Source organism: Tachyglossus aculeatus, chromosome 21, assembly GCF_015852505.1.
Source record: "Tachyglossus aculeatus isolate mTacAcu1 chromosome 21, mTacAcu1.pri, whole genome shotgun sequence".
NCBI lineage: Eukaryota > Metazoa > Chordata > Mammalia > Monotremata > Tachyglossidae > Tachyglossus > Tachyglossus aculeatus.
Window position 1 is genome coordinate 38,699,772 of NC_052086.1, and position 18,088 is coordinate 38,717,859.

An 18,088-nucleotide genomic window follows, 5' to 3' on the forward strand; every position below is an offset into this window, starting at 1 on the left:
TGTGTGCAGAGCACTGTCCTAAGCGCTTGGGAAGTACAAGTTGGTGACCTCTGACTCCAAAGCCCGGGCTCTTTCCACTGAGCCACACTGCTTCTCCCTCAGCAGATAAGTGGTGGAGCTGGGATTCGAACCCCAGTCCTTCTGACACTCAGGCCGGGGCTTTACCCACCAGGCTACTCATAATAATAATAATAATGATGATGATGATGATGATGATGACGGCATTTATTAAGTGCTTACTATGTGCAAAGCACTGTTCTAAGCGCTAGGGAGGTTACAAGGAGATCAGGTTGTCCCACGGGGGGCTCCCAGTCTTCATCCCCATTTTACAGACGTGGGAATTGAGGCCCAGAGAAGTGAAGTGACTTGCCCCAAGTCACACAGAGGGCAAGTGGCAGAGCTGGGATTTGACCCCGACTCCAAATAATAATAATAATAATGGTATTTATTAAGCGCTTACTATGTGCAAAGCACTGTTCTTAACACTGGGGAAGGTACAAGGTGATCAGGTTGTCCCACGGGGGGCTCACAGTCAATCCCCATTTTACAGATGAGGTCACTGAGGCACCGAGAAGTTCTGACTTGCCCAAAAAGTCACACAGCGGATAAGTGGCGCAGCTGGGATTTGAACCCCTAGTAATGGCATTTATTAAGCGCTTACTGTGTGCAAAGCACTGTTCTAAGCACTGGGGAAGGTATAATAATAATAATAATGATGATGGCATTTGTTAAGTGCTATGTGCCAAGCACTGTTCTAACTGCTGGGGAAGGTACAAGGTGATCCAGTTGTCAATCAATCGTATTTATTGAGCGCTTACTGTGTGCGGAGCACTGTACTAAGCGCTTGGGAAGTACAAGTTGGCAGCATATAGAGACGGTCCCTACCCAACAGTCCCACGGGGGGCTCACAGTCAAACCCCATTTTCCAGATGAGGGAACTGAGGCCCAGAGAAGCGAAGTGACTTGCCCAGAGTCACCCAGCGGACAAGTGGCGGAGCCGGGGTTTGAACCCATTCCTTCAGTCGTATTTATTGAGCGCTTTCTGTGGGCAGAGCACTGTCCGAAGCACTTGGGAAGTCCAGGTTGGTGACCCCTGACTCCGAAGCCCGGGCTCTTTCCACTGAGCCGCGCTGCTTTTCATCAGCGCCTAACGAGCACCGTTTCAAACACCGACGCCGTCCTCCCCGCGCCAGCCGGGCGCCCCGGCCCGCCCCTCCTCGCCCCGCGGGGCCGCGCGTTTCCCGGTCCCCGGGGCGGAGGGGCCCGGAGCGGCCCCCCTGACCCCCGCGGGGCCCCCCGCTCCGGTTTCAGGTGCTGGCCACCAACGCGCTGACCGCCCTGTGCGCCAGCAGCGGCGGCGGAGCCGGCTGCGCCTTCGCCGAGCAGGAGGAGGTGGACGTGCTGCTGCGGGCCCTGCAGGCCCCCTGCTCCAACGTGCGCGATGCCGCGCTCCGGGTAAGGCCCCGGGACCCCCTCGCCGGCCCGACGACCTCCCCGCGGGCCCCCCCGTTCATTCATTCAGTCGTATTTATTGAGCGCTTACTGTGTGCGGAGCACTGGACTAAGCGCTTGGGAAGTCCAAGTTGGCATCCCGAGCATCCCGAACCCACAACCTGGGCCTTAACTCTAAAGGGAGGCGTGACAGGCCCTGGGAGGAGGCAACGTCGGGCTTAGACGCACGTTCCCCTCATGACTTCATTCATTCAGTCGTATTTATTGAGCGCTTACTGTGTGCAGAGCACTGGACTAAGCGCTTGGGAAGTACAAGTTAGCATCCCAAACCCACAGCCTGGGCCTTAACTCTAAAGGGAAGCATGACGGGCCCCGGAAGGAGGCAATGTGGGGCTCAGACGCACGTTCCCCGCCTGACTTCATTCATTCATTCATTCAATTGTATTTATTGAGCGCTTACTGTGTGCAGAGCACTGGACTAAGCGCTTGGGAAGTACAGGTTGGCATCCCCAGCATCCCAAACCCACAGCCTGGGCCTTAACTCGGAGGGAGGCATGACAGGCCCCAGGAGGAGGCAACGCGGGGCTGAGACGCACGTTCCCTGCCTGACTTCATTCATTCAATCATATTTATTGAGCGCTTACTGTGTGTAGAGCACTGGACTAAGCGCTTGGGAAGTACAAGTTGGCACCCCCAGCATCCCAAACCCACAGCCTGGGCCTTAACTCGGAAGGGAGGCGTGACGGGCCCCGGGAGGAGGCAACGCGGGGCTCAGACTCACGTTCCCCGCATGACTTCATTCATTCAGTCATATTTATTGAGCGCTTACTGTGTGCAGAGCACTGGACTAAGCGCTTGGGAAGTACAAGTTGGCACCCCAGCATCCCGAACCCACAGCCTGGGCCTTAACTCGGAAGGGAGGCGTGACAGGCCCCGGGAAGAGGCAATGTGGGGCTCAGATGCACATTCCCCGCATGACTTCATTCAGTCGTATTTATTGAGCGCTTACTGTGTGCAGAGCACTGGACTAAGCTCTTGGGAAGTAGAAGTTGGCACCCCCAGCATCCCGAATCCACACCCTGGGCCTTAACTCGGAAGGGAGGCGTGACGGGCCCCGGGAGGAGGCAACGCGGGGCTCAGACGCACGTTCCCCACATGACTTCATTCAATCGTATTTATTGAGCACTTACTGTGTGCAGAGCACTGGACTAAGCGCTTGGGAAGTCCAAGTTGGCACCCCCAGCATCCCGAACCCACAGCCTGGGCCTTAACTCGGAAGGGAGGCGTGACGGGCCCCGGGAGGTGGCAACGCGGGGCTCAGACGCATGTTCCCCATGTGATTTCATTCATTCAGTCATATTTATTGAGCGCTTACTGTGTGCAGAGCACTGGACTAAGCGCTTGGGAAGTCCAAGTTGGCACCCCCAGCATCCCCGAACCCACAGCCTGGGCCTTAACTCGGAAGGGAGGCGTGACGGGCCCCGGGAGGAGGCAACGCGGGGCTCGGACACACATTCCCCGCATGACTTCATTCATTCAGTCGTATTGAGCGCTTACTGTGTGTAGAGCACTGGTCTAAGCACTTGGGAAGTACAAGTTTGCATCTCCAGCATCCCGAACCCATAGCCTGGGCCTTAACTCTGAAGAGAGGAGTGACGGGCCCCGGGAGGAGACAATGCGGGGCTCAGACGCACGTTCCCCGCATGACTTCATTCATTCAGTCATATTTATTGAGCGCTTACTGTGTGCAGAGCACTGGACTAAGCGCTTGGGAAGTCCAAGTTGGCACCCCCAGCATCCCGAACCCACAGCCTGGGCCTTAACTCGGAAGGGAAGAGTGACGGGCCCCGGGAGGAGGCAATGCGGAGCTCTGACGCACGTTCCCCGCATAACTTCATTCATTCATTCATTCATTCATTCATTCAATCAATCGTATTTATTGAGCGCTTACTGTGTGCAGAGCACTGGACTAAGCGCTTGGGAAGTACAGGTTGGCACCCCCAGCATCCCGAACCCACAGCCTGGGCCTTAACTCTGAAGGGAGGAGTGATGGGCCCCGGGAGGAGGCAACGCGGGGCTCAGACGCACGTTCCCCACATGACTTCATTCATTCTTTCATTCAGTCGTATTTATTGAGCGCTTACTGTGTGCAGAGCACTGGACTAAGCGCTTGGGAAGTCCAAGTTGGCATCACCAGCATCCCGAACTCACAGCCTGGGCCTTAACTCTGAAGGGAGGCGTGACGGGCCCCGGGGGGAGGCAACGCGGGGCTCAGACACACGATCCCCGCGTGACTTCATTAATTCATTCATTCAATGATATTTATTAATACCGCTGTTATTATTGTCATTATTACTTTATTACGGTTACCTTAATCATGGCACTTGTTAAGCGCTTACTATGTGCTAAGCTGAGCACTGGGGTAGAGACAAGACAATCAGACTGGACACCATCCTTGTCCCACTTGGGCTCCCAGTCAGGGTACGAGGGAGACCTTAATGTAAAAACGGCAGAACTGTAACGTTGTTGATAATGATTATAGTATTCATCAGGGGCTTACCTTATGCCAAGCACTGTACTAAATGCTGGAAGAGGTGCAATATATAATAATAATAATAATTATGGCATTTGTTAAGCGCTTACTATGTGCAAAGCACTGTTCCAAGCGCTCAGAGACAATCCCTGACCCACATGGGGCTCACAGTCTAAAGTGGGAGGGATTGATTCAGGTATTTAATCATTCATTCATTCAATTGTATTTATTATTAATAATAATAATAATAATAATGATGGCATTTGTTAAGCGCTTACTATGTGCAAAGCACTGTTCTAAGCGCTGGGGGGAGATACAATGTGATCAAGTTGCCCCCCGTGGGACTCACAGTCTTAATCCCCATTTTTACAGTTGAGGGAACTGAGGCTCAGAGAAGTGAAGTGACTTGCCCGAGGTCACACAGCAGACTTGTGGTGGAGCTAGGATTTGAACCCATGACCTCTGACTCCAAAGCCCGGGCTCTTTCCGCTGAGCCACGCTGCGCTGACTGCGTGCAGAGCACTGGACTGAGCGCTTGGGAAGTCCAAGTTGGCAACGTCATCATCAATCGTATTTATTGAGCGCTTACTGTGTGCAGAGCACTGTACTAAGCGCTTGGGAAGTCCAAGTTGGCAACATCTAGAGACGGTCCCTACCCGACGGTGGGCTCACAGTCTAGAAGGGGGGAGACAGAGAACAAAACAAAACATATTAACAAAATAAAATAAGTAGAATAAATATGTACAAGTAAAATAAATAAGTAACCCACAGACTCTCTAGCCCTCTCACCCCCTCCCCCTTTGAGGCGGTAGCTCCGGGACTCCTCATTTTTTATAATAGCATTTATTAAGCGCTTACTCTGTGCAAAGCACTGTTCTAAGTGCTGGGGAGGTTACAATAATAATGGCATTTATTAAACGCTTACTGTGTGCAAAGCACTGTTCTAAGCGCTGGGAAGGTTACAAGGAGATCAGGTTGTCCCATGGGGGGCTCACAGTCTTCACCCCCATTTTCCAGACGAGGAAACTGAGGCCCAGAGAAGTGAAGTGACTTGCCCCAAGTCACACAACGGATAAGTGGCGGAGCTGGGATTTGAACCCATGACCCCTGACTCCAAATAATAATAATAATAATGATAGCATTTACTAAGCGCTTACTGTGTGCTAAGCACTGTTCTAGGCGCTGGGGAGGTTACAAGGTGATCAGGTTGTCCCACGGCAGGCTCACAGTCTCAATCCCCATTTTCTAGATGAGGTCACTGAGGCCCAGAGAAGTGAAGTGACTTACCCAAAGTCACACAGCTGACAAGTGGTGGAGCCGGGATTTGAACCCATGACCCCTGACTCCAAATAATAATAATAATAATGACATTTATTAAGCACTTACTATGTGCAAAGCACTGTTCTAAGCTCTGGGGAGGTTACAAGGTGATCAGGTTGTCCCACGGGGGGCTCATGGTCTCAATCCCCATTTTACAGATGAGGTCACTGAGGCACAGCGAGGTGAAGTGACTTGCCCAAAGTCACACAGCTGACAATTGGCGGAGCCGGGATTTGAACCTATGACCTCCGACTCCAAAGCCCGGGCTCTTTCCATTGAGCCACACTGCTTCTCCATTATTGGAATTAGTATTATTCCTCGTTATCGGACTAGAACATTAACTTCCCTGATTTTCCCTCATTGGATCTGTCATTTATTTATTCATTCATTCATTCAGTTGTATTTATTGAGCGCTTACTGTATGCAAAGCACTGTACTAAACGCTTGAGAAGTGCAAGTCGGCAACATATAGAGACGGTCCCTACCCAACAACGTACTTCCCAAGCGCTTAGTCCAGTACTCTGCACACAGTAAGCGCTCAGTAAATACAATTGCCGGACTGACTTCCCCCCGCCACAGACTCTCTCTGGCCCTCTCACACCCCCCTCATTTCGGGCAGGGAACGTGTCTGCTTATTGCTATAGGGTACTCTCCCGAGCGCTTAGTACAGTACTCTATACACAGTAAGCGCTCAGTAAATATGATTGAATGAATGAATCTGTCATTTATTCATTCATTCATTCAATCGCATATTGTGCGCTTACTGTGTGCAGAGCACCGTACTAAGTGCTTGAGAAGTAAAAGTCAGCAACATATAAAGACAGTCCCAACAACGTACTTCCCAAGCGCTTAGTACAGTATTCTGCACACAGTAAGCACTCATTAAATGCAATTGACGGACTGATTTCCCACCGCCACAGACTCTCTCTGGCCCTCTCACACCCACCTCGTTTCGGGCAGGGAACGTGTCTGCTTATTGTTAGAGGGTACTCTCCCGAGCGCTTAGTACAGTGCTCAGCACACAGTAAGCGCTCAGTAAATACAATTGACGGACTGACATCCCCCCGCCACAGACTCTCTCTGGCCCTCTCACACCCACCTCATTTCGGGCAGGGAACGTGTCTGCTTATTGCTATAGGGTACTCTCCTGAGCGCTTAGTACAGTACTCTGCACACAGTAAGCGCTCAGTAAATACAATTGACGGACTGACTTCCTCCCGCCACAGGCCCTCTCACACCCACCTCGTTTCAGGCAGGGAACGTGTCTGCTTATTGTTAGAGGGTACTGTCCTGAGCACTTAATACAGTACTCTGCACACAGTAAGCGCTCAGTAAATACAATTGACAGACTAACTTCCCCCCGCCACAGGCCCTCTCACACCCACCTCGTTTCAGGCAGGGAATGTGTCTGCTTATTGTTATAGGGTACTCTCCCGAGCGCTTAGTACAGTACTCAGCACACAGTAAGCGCTCAGTAAATACAATTGACAGACTAACTTCCCCCGCCACAGGCCCTCTCACACCCCCCTTATTTCGGGCAGGGAACGTGTCTGCTTATTGCTATAGGGTACTCTCCCGAGCGCTTAGTACAGTACTCTGCACACAGTAAGCGCTCAGTAACTATGATTGAATGAATGAATCTGTCATTTATTTATTCATTCATTCATTCAATCACATATTGTGCGCTTACTGTGTGCAGAGCACCGTACTAAGTGCTTGAGAAGTAAAAGTCAGCAACATATACAGTCCCAACAACGTACTTCCCAAGCGCTTTGTACAGTACTCAGCACACAGTAAGCGCTCAGTAAATACAATTGACGGACTGATTTCCCGCCGCCACAGACTCTCTCTTGCCCTCTCACACCCACCTCGTTTCGGGCAGGGAATGTGTCTGCTTATTGTTAGAGGGTACTCTCCCGAGCGCTTAGTACAGTACTCAGCCCAAAGTAAGCGCTCAGTAAATACAGTTGACAGACTGATTACCCCCGCCACAGACTCTCTCTGGCCCTCTCACACCCCCCTCGTTTCGGGCAGGGAACGTGTCTGCTTATTGCTATAGGGTACTCTCCCGAGCGTTTAGTACAGTACTCAGCACACAGTAAGCGCTCAGTAAATACGATTGAATGAATGAATCTGTCATTTATTTATTCATTCATTCAATCGTATTTATTGTGCGCTTACTGTATGCAGAGCACTGGACTAAGCGCTTGAGAAGTACAAGTCGGCAACATATAGAGACGGTCCCTACCCAACAACGTACTTCCCAAGCGCTTAGTACAGTACTCAGCACACAGTAAGCGCTCAGTAAATGCAATTGACGGACTGATTTCCCGCCGCCACAGACTCTCTCTGGCCCTTTCACACCCACCTCATTTCGGGCAGGGAACGTGTCTGCTTATTGTTAGAGGGTACTCTCCCGAGCACTTAGTACAGTACTCAGCACACAGTAAGCGCTCAGTAAATACAATTGACAGACTAACTTCCCCCGCCACAGGCCCTCTCACACCCACCTCGTTTCAGGCAGGGAATGTGTCTGCTTATTGTTATAGGGTACTCTCCTGAGCGCTTAGTACAGTACTCAGCCCACAGTAAGCGCTCAGTAAATACAGTTGACAGACTGATTTCCCCCCGCCACAGACTCTCTCTGGCCCTCTCACACCCACCTTGTTTCGGGCAGGCAACGTGCCTGCTTATTGTTAGAGGGTACTCTCCCGAGCGCTTAGTACAGTACTCAGCACACAGTAAGCGCTCAATAAATACGACGGAATGAATGAATCTGTCATTTATTCACTCATTCATTCAATCGTATTTATTGTGCGCTTACTGTATGCAGAGCACTGGACTAAGCGCTTGAGAAGTACAAGTCAGCAACATATAGAGACAGTGTCTACCCAACAACGTACTTCCCAAGCGCTTAGGACAGTACTCTGCACACAGTAAGCGCTCAGTAAATGCAGTTGACGGACTGATTTCCCGCCGCCACAGACTCTCTCTGGCCCTCTCACACCCACCTCATTTCGGGCAGGCAACGTGCCTGCTTATTGTTAGAGGGTACTCTCCCGAGCGCTTAGTACAGTACTCTGCACACAGTAAGCGCTCAGTAAATACGATTGACGGACTGACATCCCCCCTGCCATATACTCTTTCTGGCCCTCTCACACCCACCTCATTTCGGGCAGGCAACGTGCCTGCTTATTGTTAGAGGGTACTCTCCCAAGCACTTAGTACAGTACTCTGCACACAGTCAGCGCTCAGTAAATACGAGTGAGTGACCGACTGATTTCAAAAGACGAGTCAAGGTGGTGAAATCCATTTTCTCCCGTATTCAGCCCCCGGATCCTGGGTCTTTGGAGGATCTCTTTTAGACTGTGAGCCCACTGTTGGGTAGGGACTGTCTCTATGTGTTGCCAATTTGTACTTCCCAAGCGCTTAGTACAGTGCTCTGCACATAGTAAGCGCTCAATAAATACAATTGATGATGATGATGATGATCTCCGATGGGGTGGGATTGGGTGGTAGCCGCCCCCGACAGGGGAGCTTTCCTGAGGGGCGTCTACCACAGATCCTCCCGGTCCCGGCCTCCCTCCTGGTAGCGGGAAATGACCGGAACGCCGTGCCGTGTATTCCAGGGACTGTCGGAGCTCCGGCTGGTTCTCCCGACCCCAGACAGCGACGAGAAGAACGGGATGGATCTGCTTCGCCGTCTCTGGGTGGTCAAGTTCGACGTGGAAGAGGAGATCCGGAAACTGGCCGAGAGGTGAGGGCCGCCCCCTCCACCCGACACCAGATAGACCGGGACCCCCAATAGTAAGCGCTCAATAAATACGATTGATGATAACCAGTCCGCTGCTCGGTGCATAACAGTCAGTCGTATTTATCGAGTGCTTACTTGGTGCAGAGCGCTTGGGAGAGGACGGCGTCACGGCCAACGGACACGTTCCCCGCCTGCGGCGAGTTTGTAGTCTAGATGGGAGGTGGACGTTCATTATTGAGTGCTTACTTGGTGCTGAGCGCTGTACTAAGCACTTTGGAGAGGATGATGTGACAGCCAATGGACACGTTCCCCACCCGCGGCGAGCTTACAGTCTAGAAGGGGAGGTGGACGTTAATTATTGAGTGCTTACTTTGGTACTAAGCACTTGGGAGAGGACGACGTCACAGCCAACGGACCCGTTCCCCGCCCGCAGCGAGTTTATAGTCTAGATGGGAGGTGGACGTTAATTATTGAGTGCTTACTTTATGCAGAGCGCTGTACTAAGCACTTGGGAGAGGATGATGTGACAGCCAACGAACAGTTCCCCGCCCGCAGCGAGTTTACAGTCTAGAGGGGGAGGTGGACGTTCATTATTGAGTGCTTGGTGCAGAGTGCTGTACTAAGCACTTGGGAGAGGACGACGGAAATGTTCCCTACCCGCAGCGAGTTTATAGTCTAGATGGGAGGTGGACGTTAATTATTGAGTGCTTACTTTGTGCAGAGCGCTGTACTAGGCACTTGGGAAAGGACGATGTGACAGCCAAGGACACGTTCCCCACCCGCAGCGAGTTTATAGTCTAGATGGAAGGTGGACGTTAATTATTGAGTGCTTACTTTGTGCAGAGTGCTGTACTAGGCACTTGGGAGAGGAGGACGTCACAGCCAACGGACACATTCCCCACCCGCAGCGAGTTTATAGTCTAGATGGGAGGTGGACGTTAATTATTGAGTGCTTACTTGGTGCAGAGCGCTGTACTAGGCACTTGGGAGAGGACGATGTGACAGCCAACTGACACGTTCCACGCCCGCGGCGAGTTTACTGTCTAGAGGGGGAAGTGGATGTTAATTATTGAGTGCTTACTTGGTGCAGAGCGCTGTACTAGGCACTTGGGAGAGGACGACATCACAGCCAACGGACACATTCCCCACCCGCAGCGAGTTTATAGTCTCGAGGGGAAGGTGGACGTTAATTATTGAGTGCTTACTTGGTGCAGAGCGCTGTACTAAGCACTTGGGAGAGGACGACGTCACGGCCAACTGACACGTTCCCCACCTGCAGCGAGTTTATAGTCTAGATGGGAGGTGGAAGTTAATTATTGAGTGCTTACTTTGTGCAGAGCGCTGTACTAGGCACTTTGGAGAGGACGATGTGACAGCCAACTGACACGTTCCCCACCCACAGTGAGTTTACAGTCTAGAGGAGGAGGTGGACGTTCATTATTGAGTGCTTACTTTGTGCAGAGCATTGTACTAAGCACTTGAGAGAGGACGCCGTCACAGCCAACAGACACATTCCCCACCTGCAGCGAGTTTATAGTGTAGATGGGAGGTGGACGTTAATTATTGAGTGCTTACTTGGTGCAGAGCGCTGTACTAAGCACTTGGGAGAGGACGACGTCACGGCCAACGGGCACGTTCCCCACCCGCGGCGAGTTTACAGTCTAGAGGGGGAGGTGGACGTTCATTATTGAGTGCTTACTTGGTGCAGAGCGCTGTACTAAGCACTTGGGAGAGGACGACGTCGCAGCCAACGGACACGTTCCCCACCCGCCGCGAGTTTATAGTCTAAAGGGGGAGGTGGACGTTCATTATTGAGTGCTTTGTGCAGAGCACTGAACTAAGCACTGGAGAGAGGACGACGTCACAGCCAACAGACACATTCCCCACCCGCAGCGAGTTTATAGTCTAGAGGGGGAGGTGGACGTTAATTATTGAGTGCTTACTTGGTGCAGAGCGCTGTACTAAGCACTTGGGAGAGGACAATGTCAAAGCCAGCGGACACGTTCCCCGCCTGCAGCGAGTTTACAGTCTAGAGGAGGAGGTGGATGTTAATTATTAAGTGCTTACTTTGTGCAGCACGCTGTACTAAGCACTTGGGAGAGGACGACGTCACAGCCAACAGACACGTTCCCCCGCCCGCGGCGAGTTTACAGTCTAGAGGGGGAGGTGGACGTTAATTATTGAGTGCTTACTTGGTGCAGAGCGCTGTACTAAGCACTTGGGAGAGGACAATGTCACAGCCAACGGACACGTTCCCCGCCCGCAGCGAGTTTACAGTCTAGAGGGGGAGGTGGACGTTCATTATTGAGTGCTTACTTTGTGCAGAGCGCTGTACTAAGCACTTGGGAGAGGACGACAGACACGTTCCCCACCTGCAGCGAGTTTACTGTCTAGATGGGAGGTGGACGTTAATTATTGAGTGCTTACTTTGTGCAGAGCGCTGTACTAGGCACTTGGGAGAGGACGACGTCACGGCCAATGGACACGTTCCCCACCCGCAGCGAGTTTATAGTTTAGAGGGAGAGGTGGATGTTCATTATTGAGTGCTTACTTGGTGCAGAGCACTGTACTAGGCACTTGGGAGAGGACGATGTGACAGCCACCGGACACGTTCCCCCGCCCGCGGCGAGTTTACAGTCTAGAGGGGGAGGTGGACGTTCATTATTGAGTGCTTACTTGGTGCAGAGCGCTGTACTAAGCACTTGGGAGAGGACGACGTCATGGCCAACGGACACATTCCCCACCCGCAGCGAGTTTATAGTCTAGATGGGAGGTGGATGTTAATTATTGAGTGCTTACTTGGTGCAGAGCGCTGTACTAGGCACTTGGGAGAGGACGATATGACAGCCAACGGACACGTTTCCTACCCGCGGCGAGTTTACAGTCTAGAGGGGGAGGTGGACGTTAATATCATGAATGCTTAGCGAATCCCGCCGTTACCAGAGGCGACTAGGTTTCCGTGGGGACGGGAGGGGAGATTCCGGGCTGGGTGCGACCGGCGTCCGGGGATTCCCGCAGGCTCTGGGAATCCATGGGCCTGGAGCTGCGGCCCAGCCTCTGCTCCCTGCTGATCGAAGACGTGATCCACCCGGAGGAGGCGGTGCGGCAGGCGGGGGCCTCGGCCCTCTCCCACGCCGTGGCTCTCTACCGGAGGCAGGCGGCCGAAGTCATGGGGAGACTCATGGAGATCTACCAGGCCAAGCTCTACGTGAGTGGTCTTCCCCCGGGGTCATTCATTCAGTCCTATTTATTGAGCGCTTACCGTGTGCAGAGCACTGGACGAAGCGCTTGGGGAGTCCAAGTTGGCAACAGATGGAGACGGTCCCTACCCAACAACGGGCTCACGGTCTAGGATCCCCACGGGCCGGAGATTTTATCCCCCAGCGGATGTCCCCGGGCTTCCGGAATGCCACTGGGGCGGAGCAGGAAGTCATTCATTCATTCAGTCGTATTTATTGAGCGCTTACTGTGTGCAGAGCACTGGACGAAGCGCTTGGGAAGGCCAAGTTGGCAACAGATGGGGACGGTCCCTACCCAATAATGGGCTCACAGTCTAGGATCCCCACGGGGCTGGAGGTTTTATCCCCCAGCGGACGTCCCCGGGCTTCCGGAACGCGGCGGGAGCAGAGCAGGAAGTCATTCATTCATTCAGTCGTATTTATTGAGCGCTTACTGTGTGCAGAGCACTGGACGAAGCGCTTGGGGAGTCCAAGTTGACAACAGATGGAGACAGTCCCTACCCAACAACGGGCTCACAGTCTAGGATCCCCACGGGCTGGAGATTTTATCCCCCAGCGGATGTCCCCAGGCTTCCGGAACGCCACTGGGGCAGAGCAGGAAGTCATTCATTCATTCAGTCGTATTTATTGAGCGCTTACTGTGTGCAGAGCACTGGACTAAGCGCTTGGGAAGTCCAAGTTGGCAACATATAGGGACGGTCCCTACCCAAAAGTGGGCTCACAGTCTAGAAGGGGGAGACAGAGAACAAAAAAATATATATTAACAAAATAAACTAAATAGAATAAATATGTACAAATAAATACATTCATTCATTCATTCAATCGTATTTATTGAGCGCTTACTGTGTGCAGAGCACTGGACAAAGCACTTGGGAAGTCCAAGTTGGCAACATATAGAGACGGTCCCTACCCAACAGTGGGCTCACAAGTCTAGAAGGGGGAGACAGAGAACAGAACAAAACAAAACATTTTAACAAAATAAAATAAATAGAATAAATATGTACAAATAAAATAAATAAATTCATTCATTCAATCGTATTTATTGAGCGCCTACTGTGTGCAGAGCACTGGACTAAGTGCTTGGGAAGTCCAAGTTGGCAACATATAGAGACGGTCCCCGCCCAACAGTGGGCTCACAGTCTAGAAGGGGGAGACAGAGAACAAAACCAAACATATTAACAAAATAAAATAAATAGAATGAATATGTACAAATAAAATAAATTCATTCATTCAATTGTATTTATTGAGCGCTTACTGTGTGCAGAGCACTGGACTAAGCAGTTAGGAAGTCCAAGTTGGCAACATATAGAGATGGTCCCTGCCCAACAGTGGGCTCACAGTCTAGAAGGGGGAGACAGACAACAAAACAAAACACAAACACATTTTAACAAAATAAAATAAATAGAATAAATATGTACAAATAAAATAAATAAATAAGTAGAGTAATAGATCTTAGTAGAGGAGCAATGTGGCCTCATGGAAGGAGCCCAAGGTTTGGAGTCCGAGGTCATGGGTTCAAATCCCGGCCCCACCATTTGTCAGCTGGGTGACTTTGGGCAAATCATTCAGTCATTCAGTCACATTTATTGAGCGCTTACTGGGTGCAGAGCACTGTACTAAGCGCTTGGGAAGTCCAAGTTGGTAACATCTAGTGACGGTCCCTACCCAACAGCGGCTCTGGGCCTCAGTGACCTCATCTGGAAAATGGGGATTAAGACTGTGAGCCACTCGGGGGACAACCTGATCACCTTGTAACCTCCCCAGCGCTTAGAACAGTGCTTTGCACATAGTAAACGCTTAACAAATGCCATTATTATTATTATTGTTAATAATAATAATGGCATTTTATTATTAAAAATAATAATATGGGTCAGGGATTGTCTCTGAACTGCACATATTGTATCTCCCCCAGCATTTAGTACAGTGCTTGATGAATACTATAACCATCGTCATCAACATTACAGTTCTGCCGTTTTTACGTTAAGGTCTCCCTCGTACCCTGACTGGGAGCCCCATGTGGGACAAGGACCGTGTCCAGTCTGATTGTCTTGTCTCTACCCCAGTGCTCAGTACCGTGCTTAGCACATAGTGAGCGCTTAACAAGCGCCGTGATTAAGGTAATCGTAATAAAGTAATAATGGCGATAATAACAGTGGTATGTGTTAATAATAATGGTATTTGTTCAGCGCTTACTATGTGCGAAGAACCGTTCCAAGCTCTGGGGAGGATACAAGGTGATCAGGTTGCCCCCCGTGGGGCTCACAGTCTTCATCCCCATTTTCCAGATGAGGGAACTGAGGCCCAGAGAAGCTGTGACTTGCCCGAAGTCACACAGCTGACAAGTGGCAGAGCCGGGATTTGAACCCATGACCTCTGACTCCCAAGCCCGGGCTCTCTCCACGGAGCCACGCTGCTTCTGATCCCGACTCTGCCACGTGCCTGCTGTGTGACCTCGGGCAAGTCACTTTACTTCTCAGGGCCGTGCTTACCTCATCTGGGGATTCCGGGCCTCTTCCATCAGTCGGTTGGATTTATGGAGCGCCTACTGTGTGCAGCACACTGTACTAAGTGCCTGGGAGAGGACGGGATAACAGAGTCGGCAGCCGTGTTCTCTGCCCATCTGAATTGACAGCCTCTTTTCCCTGCTACTTAGAGTATCTTGTATCTATCCCAGCGCTTATGAGAAGCAGCGTGGCTCAGTGGAAAGAGCCCGGGCTTTGGAGTCAGGGGTCATGGGTTCAAATCCCGGCTCCGCCAACCGTCAGCTGGGTGACTTTGGGCAAGTCGCTTCACTTCTCTGGGCCTCAGTGACCTCATCTGGAAAATGGGGATGAAGACTGTGAGCCCCCCGGGGGACAACCCTGATCACTTTGTAACCTCCCCAACGCTTAGAACAGTGCTTTGCACATAGTAAGCGCTTAGCAAATACCATCTTCATCATTATTATTATTAACAGATACCACTGTTATTATTGTCATTATTACTTTATTGCGATTACCTTAATCATGGCGCTTGTTAAGCGCTTTCTATGTGCTAAGCTGAGCACTGGGGTCGAGATAATCAATCAATCAATCAATCATATTTATTGAGCACTTACTGTGTGCAGAGCACTGTTCTAAGCGCTTGGGAAGTACAAGACAAGACAATCAGACTGGACACCGTCCTTGTCCTTACCCAGTAACGGGCTCACTGTCTAGAAGGGGGAGACAGACAACCAAACATATGGACAGGTGTCCCGTCATCAGAATAAATAGAAATAAAGCTAGGTGCACATCATTAACACAATAAATAGAATAGTAAATACGGACAAGCTTTGATGGGGAGCTCCCCCGTCCCTGAAACTTGTAGGATTTGGGGAATTAACGATTCTGCGTTTGTCCCGGGCCCCCTCCTCCTCCTCTTCAGGACCCACGCTGCCATGGCAGGAGCGAAGGGCGGGCCTGATCCTAAGGAACGGACAAATTTTTTGGCTTTGCAGATGGGAAGGGAAGGAGGTCGGCCGGACCTCGGGAGCCTTCCCCCGGGAAGCGGGGTTCGGCCAGGGAACCGGTTCGGACGGAGACGGCCCCGGGAGGTGGAACCCCGGGTTGAATTTGCTCCCCGTAGGTGGGACCCTCTGGGCTATGCGGTTTCGGGACGTGAGAAGACTCCGCTCAGCATCGGGAGTCCCGTATCCCGGGTGTGGGGATGGGCCGGTTCTTTCCTTGGGAAAGCCCCGTGGTCCCCGTGTTGTGTTGCAGAGGCCGCCGCCCATCCTGGACGCCTTGGGACGAGTCATCTCGGAATCTCCTCCTGATCAGTGGGAAGCCAGGTACCTCTCGGCCGTCACCGTCGCTCCGTCCCCGTGGCCTCTGAGGCGTGTCACGGGGCCGGCCGCCCGGGCCTGGGGAAGGGGCCACCCCCGGGAATCGCCACCCTCTTTCCTCAAATCGCTCAGCCGCGGGGCAGCCGTTCGGAGGCTCGTTGCCCTGAATTCAGAGTTTTCCACGTCCGGCGTTCCGCGTCCCCTGGCTCTTTCCAGGCTGAGTGGGTCCTGACCGATCCCATCATCAATCGTATTTATTGAGCCCTGTACTAAGCGCTTGGAAAGTACAAGTTGGCAACACATAGAGACAGTCCCTACCCAACAGTGGGCTCCCAGTCTAGAAGGGGGAGACAGAGAACAAAATCATCACCATCGTCAATCGTATTTATTGAGCGCTTACTGTGTGCAGAGCACTGGACTAAGCGCTTGGGAAGTCCAAGTTGGCAACATATAGAGACAGTCCCTACCCAACAGTGGGCTCACAGTCTAAAAGGGGGAGACAGAGAACAAAACCAAACATACTAACAAAATAAAATAAATAGAATAGATATGTGCAAGTAAAATAAATAAATAAATCAATAGAGTAATAAATATGTACAAACATATATCCATATATACAGGTGCTGTGGGGAAGGGAAGGAGGTAAGATGGGGGGATGGAGAGGGGGACGAGGGGGAGAGCCTCTCTGTCTCCCCATTGACCTCGCTTGGCCTCCTCCTTTAGGTCTTCGTAACATGTGGCAACCGGAACCTTTGTGGCATTCATTCAGTCGTATTTAGTGAGCGCTTACGGTGTGCAGAGCACTGTACTAAGCGCTTGGGAAGTCCAAGTTGGCAACATATAGAGACGGTCCCTACCCAACGGGCTCGCAGTCTGGAAGGCACCCTGTGTTCCGGGGGCCAGTGAACTGTGGTTTTCCTATTTTCAAAAATCCATTAATTTGGGTTTTTTTGGAAGCTCATTAAGGGCAGGGATTGTGCCTACCAACTCATATATAATCGTAGTTTCCCAAGCACTTAATAGGTTGATCCTGCCCCAGAACGGCTCGATAAATACCTTTCGATTGATTAATCCCTTCTCCGCCACATCTGCTGCGTCTGCTGCATCCCTTCCTTCCTCTCCCCCTCCTCCCCCTCTCCATCTCCCCCGCCTTACCTCCTTCCCTTCCCCACAGCACCTGTATATATGGATATATGTTTGTACGGATTTATTACTTTATTTTACTTGTACATATCTATTCTATTTATTTTATTTTGTTAATATGTTTGGTTATGTTCTCTGTCTCCCCCTTCTAGACTGTGAACCCACTGTTGGGTAGGGACCGTCTCTATGTGTTGCCAACTTGTACTTCCCAAGCGCCTAGTACAGTGCTCTGCACACAGTAAGTGCTCAATAAATACGATTGATTGATTGATTGACCTTGGGCAAGTCACTTAACTTCTCTGAGCCTGTTCCCTCATCTGTAAAATGGGGATGAAGACTGTGAGCCCCACGTGGGGCAACCTTGATTGCCTTGTATCCCCCCAGCGCTTAGAGCAGTGCCTGGCACATAGTAAGCGCTTAACAAATACCAACATTCAACGCTTAGAACAGTGCTTTGCACATAGTAAGTGCTTAATAAATGCCATTATTATTATTATTATTATTATTATTATTTTAACCCGGGGACAACCTGATCACCTTGTAACCTCCCCAGCGCTTAGAACAGTGCTTCACACATAGTAAGCGCTTAACAACTGCCGTCATTATTTTATAGGGTGGCCGAATTCCTCCTCTAGCTATTTTCTCCCCCCATTTCCTGATGATACCCAGTCCTGGCTTGGCCTTTTTGGCTGCTGCCACACTCCGGGCTGATTCATTCATTCATTCAATCGTATTTATTGCACGCTCACTGTGTGCAGAGCACTGTACTAAGCGCTTGGGAAGTAGAAGTCAGCAACATCTAGAGACGGTCACCACCCAGCAACGGGCTCACAGTCTAGAAG

General features: G+C 51.1%; 1 protein-coding gene across 1 annotated transcript in view; it reads left to right on the forward strand.

Annotated features, from left to right (window-relative positions):
- GCN1 (GCN1 activator of EIF2AK4) overlaps positions 1-18,088 on the forward strand; it is a 149,259-nt gene that overhangs the window by 70,545 nt on the left and 60,626 nt on the right. The window contains exons 28-31 of the mRNA XM_038762447.1: positions 1,312-1,455; positions 8,935-9,062; positions 12,078-12,267; positions 16,039-16,109. Coding sequence (XP_038618375.1) covers positions 1,312-1,455; positions 8,935-9,062; positions 12,078-12,267; positions 16,039-16,109 — 533 coding nt within the window. The remainder of the gene's footprint in view (positions 1-1,311; positions 1,456-8,934; positions 9,063-12,077; positions 12,268-16,038; positions 16,110-18,088) is intronic.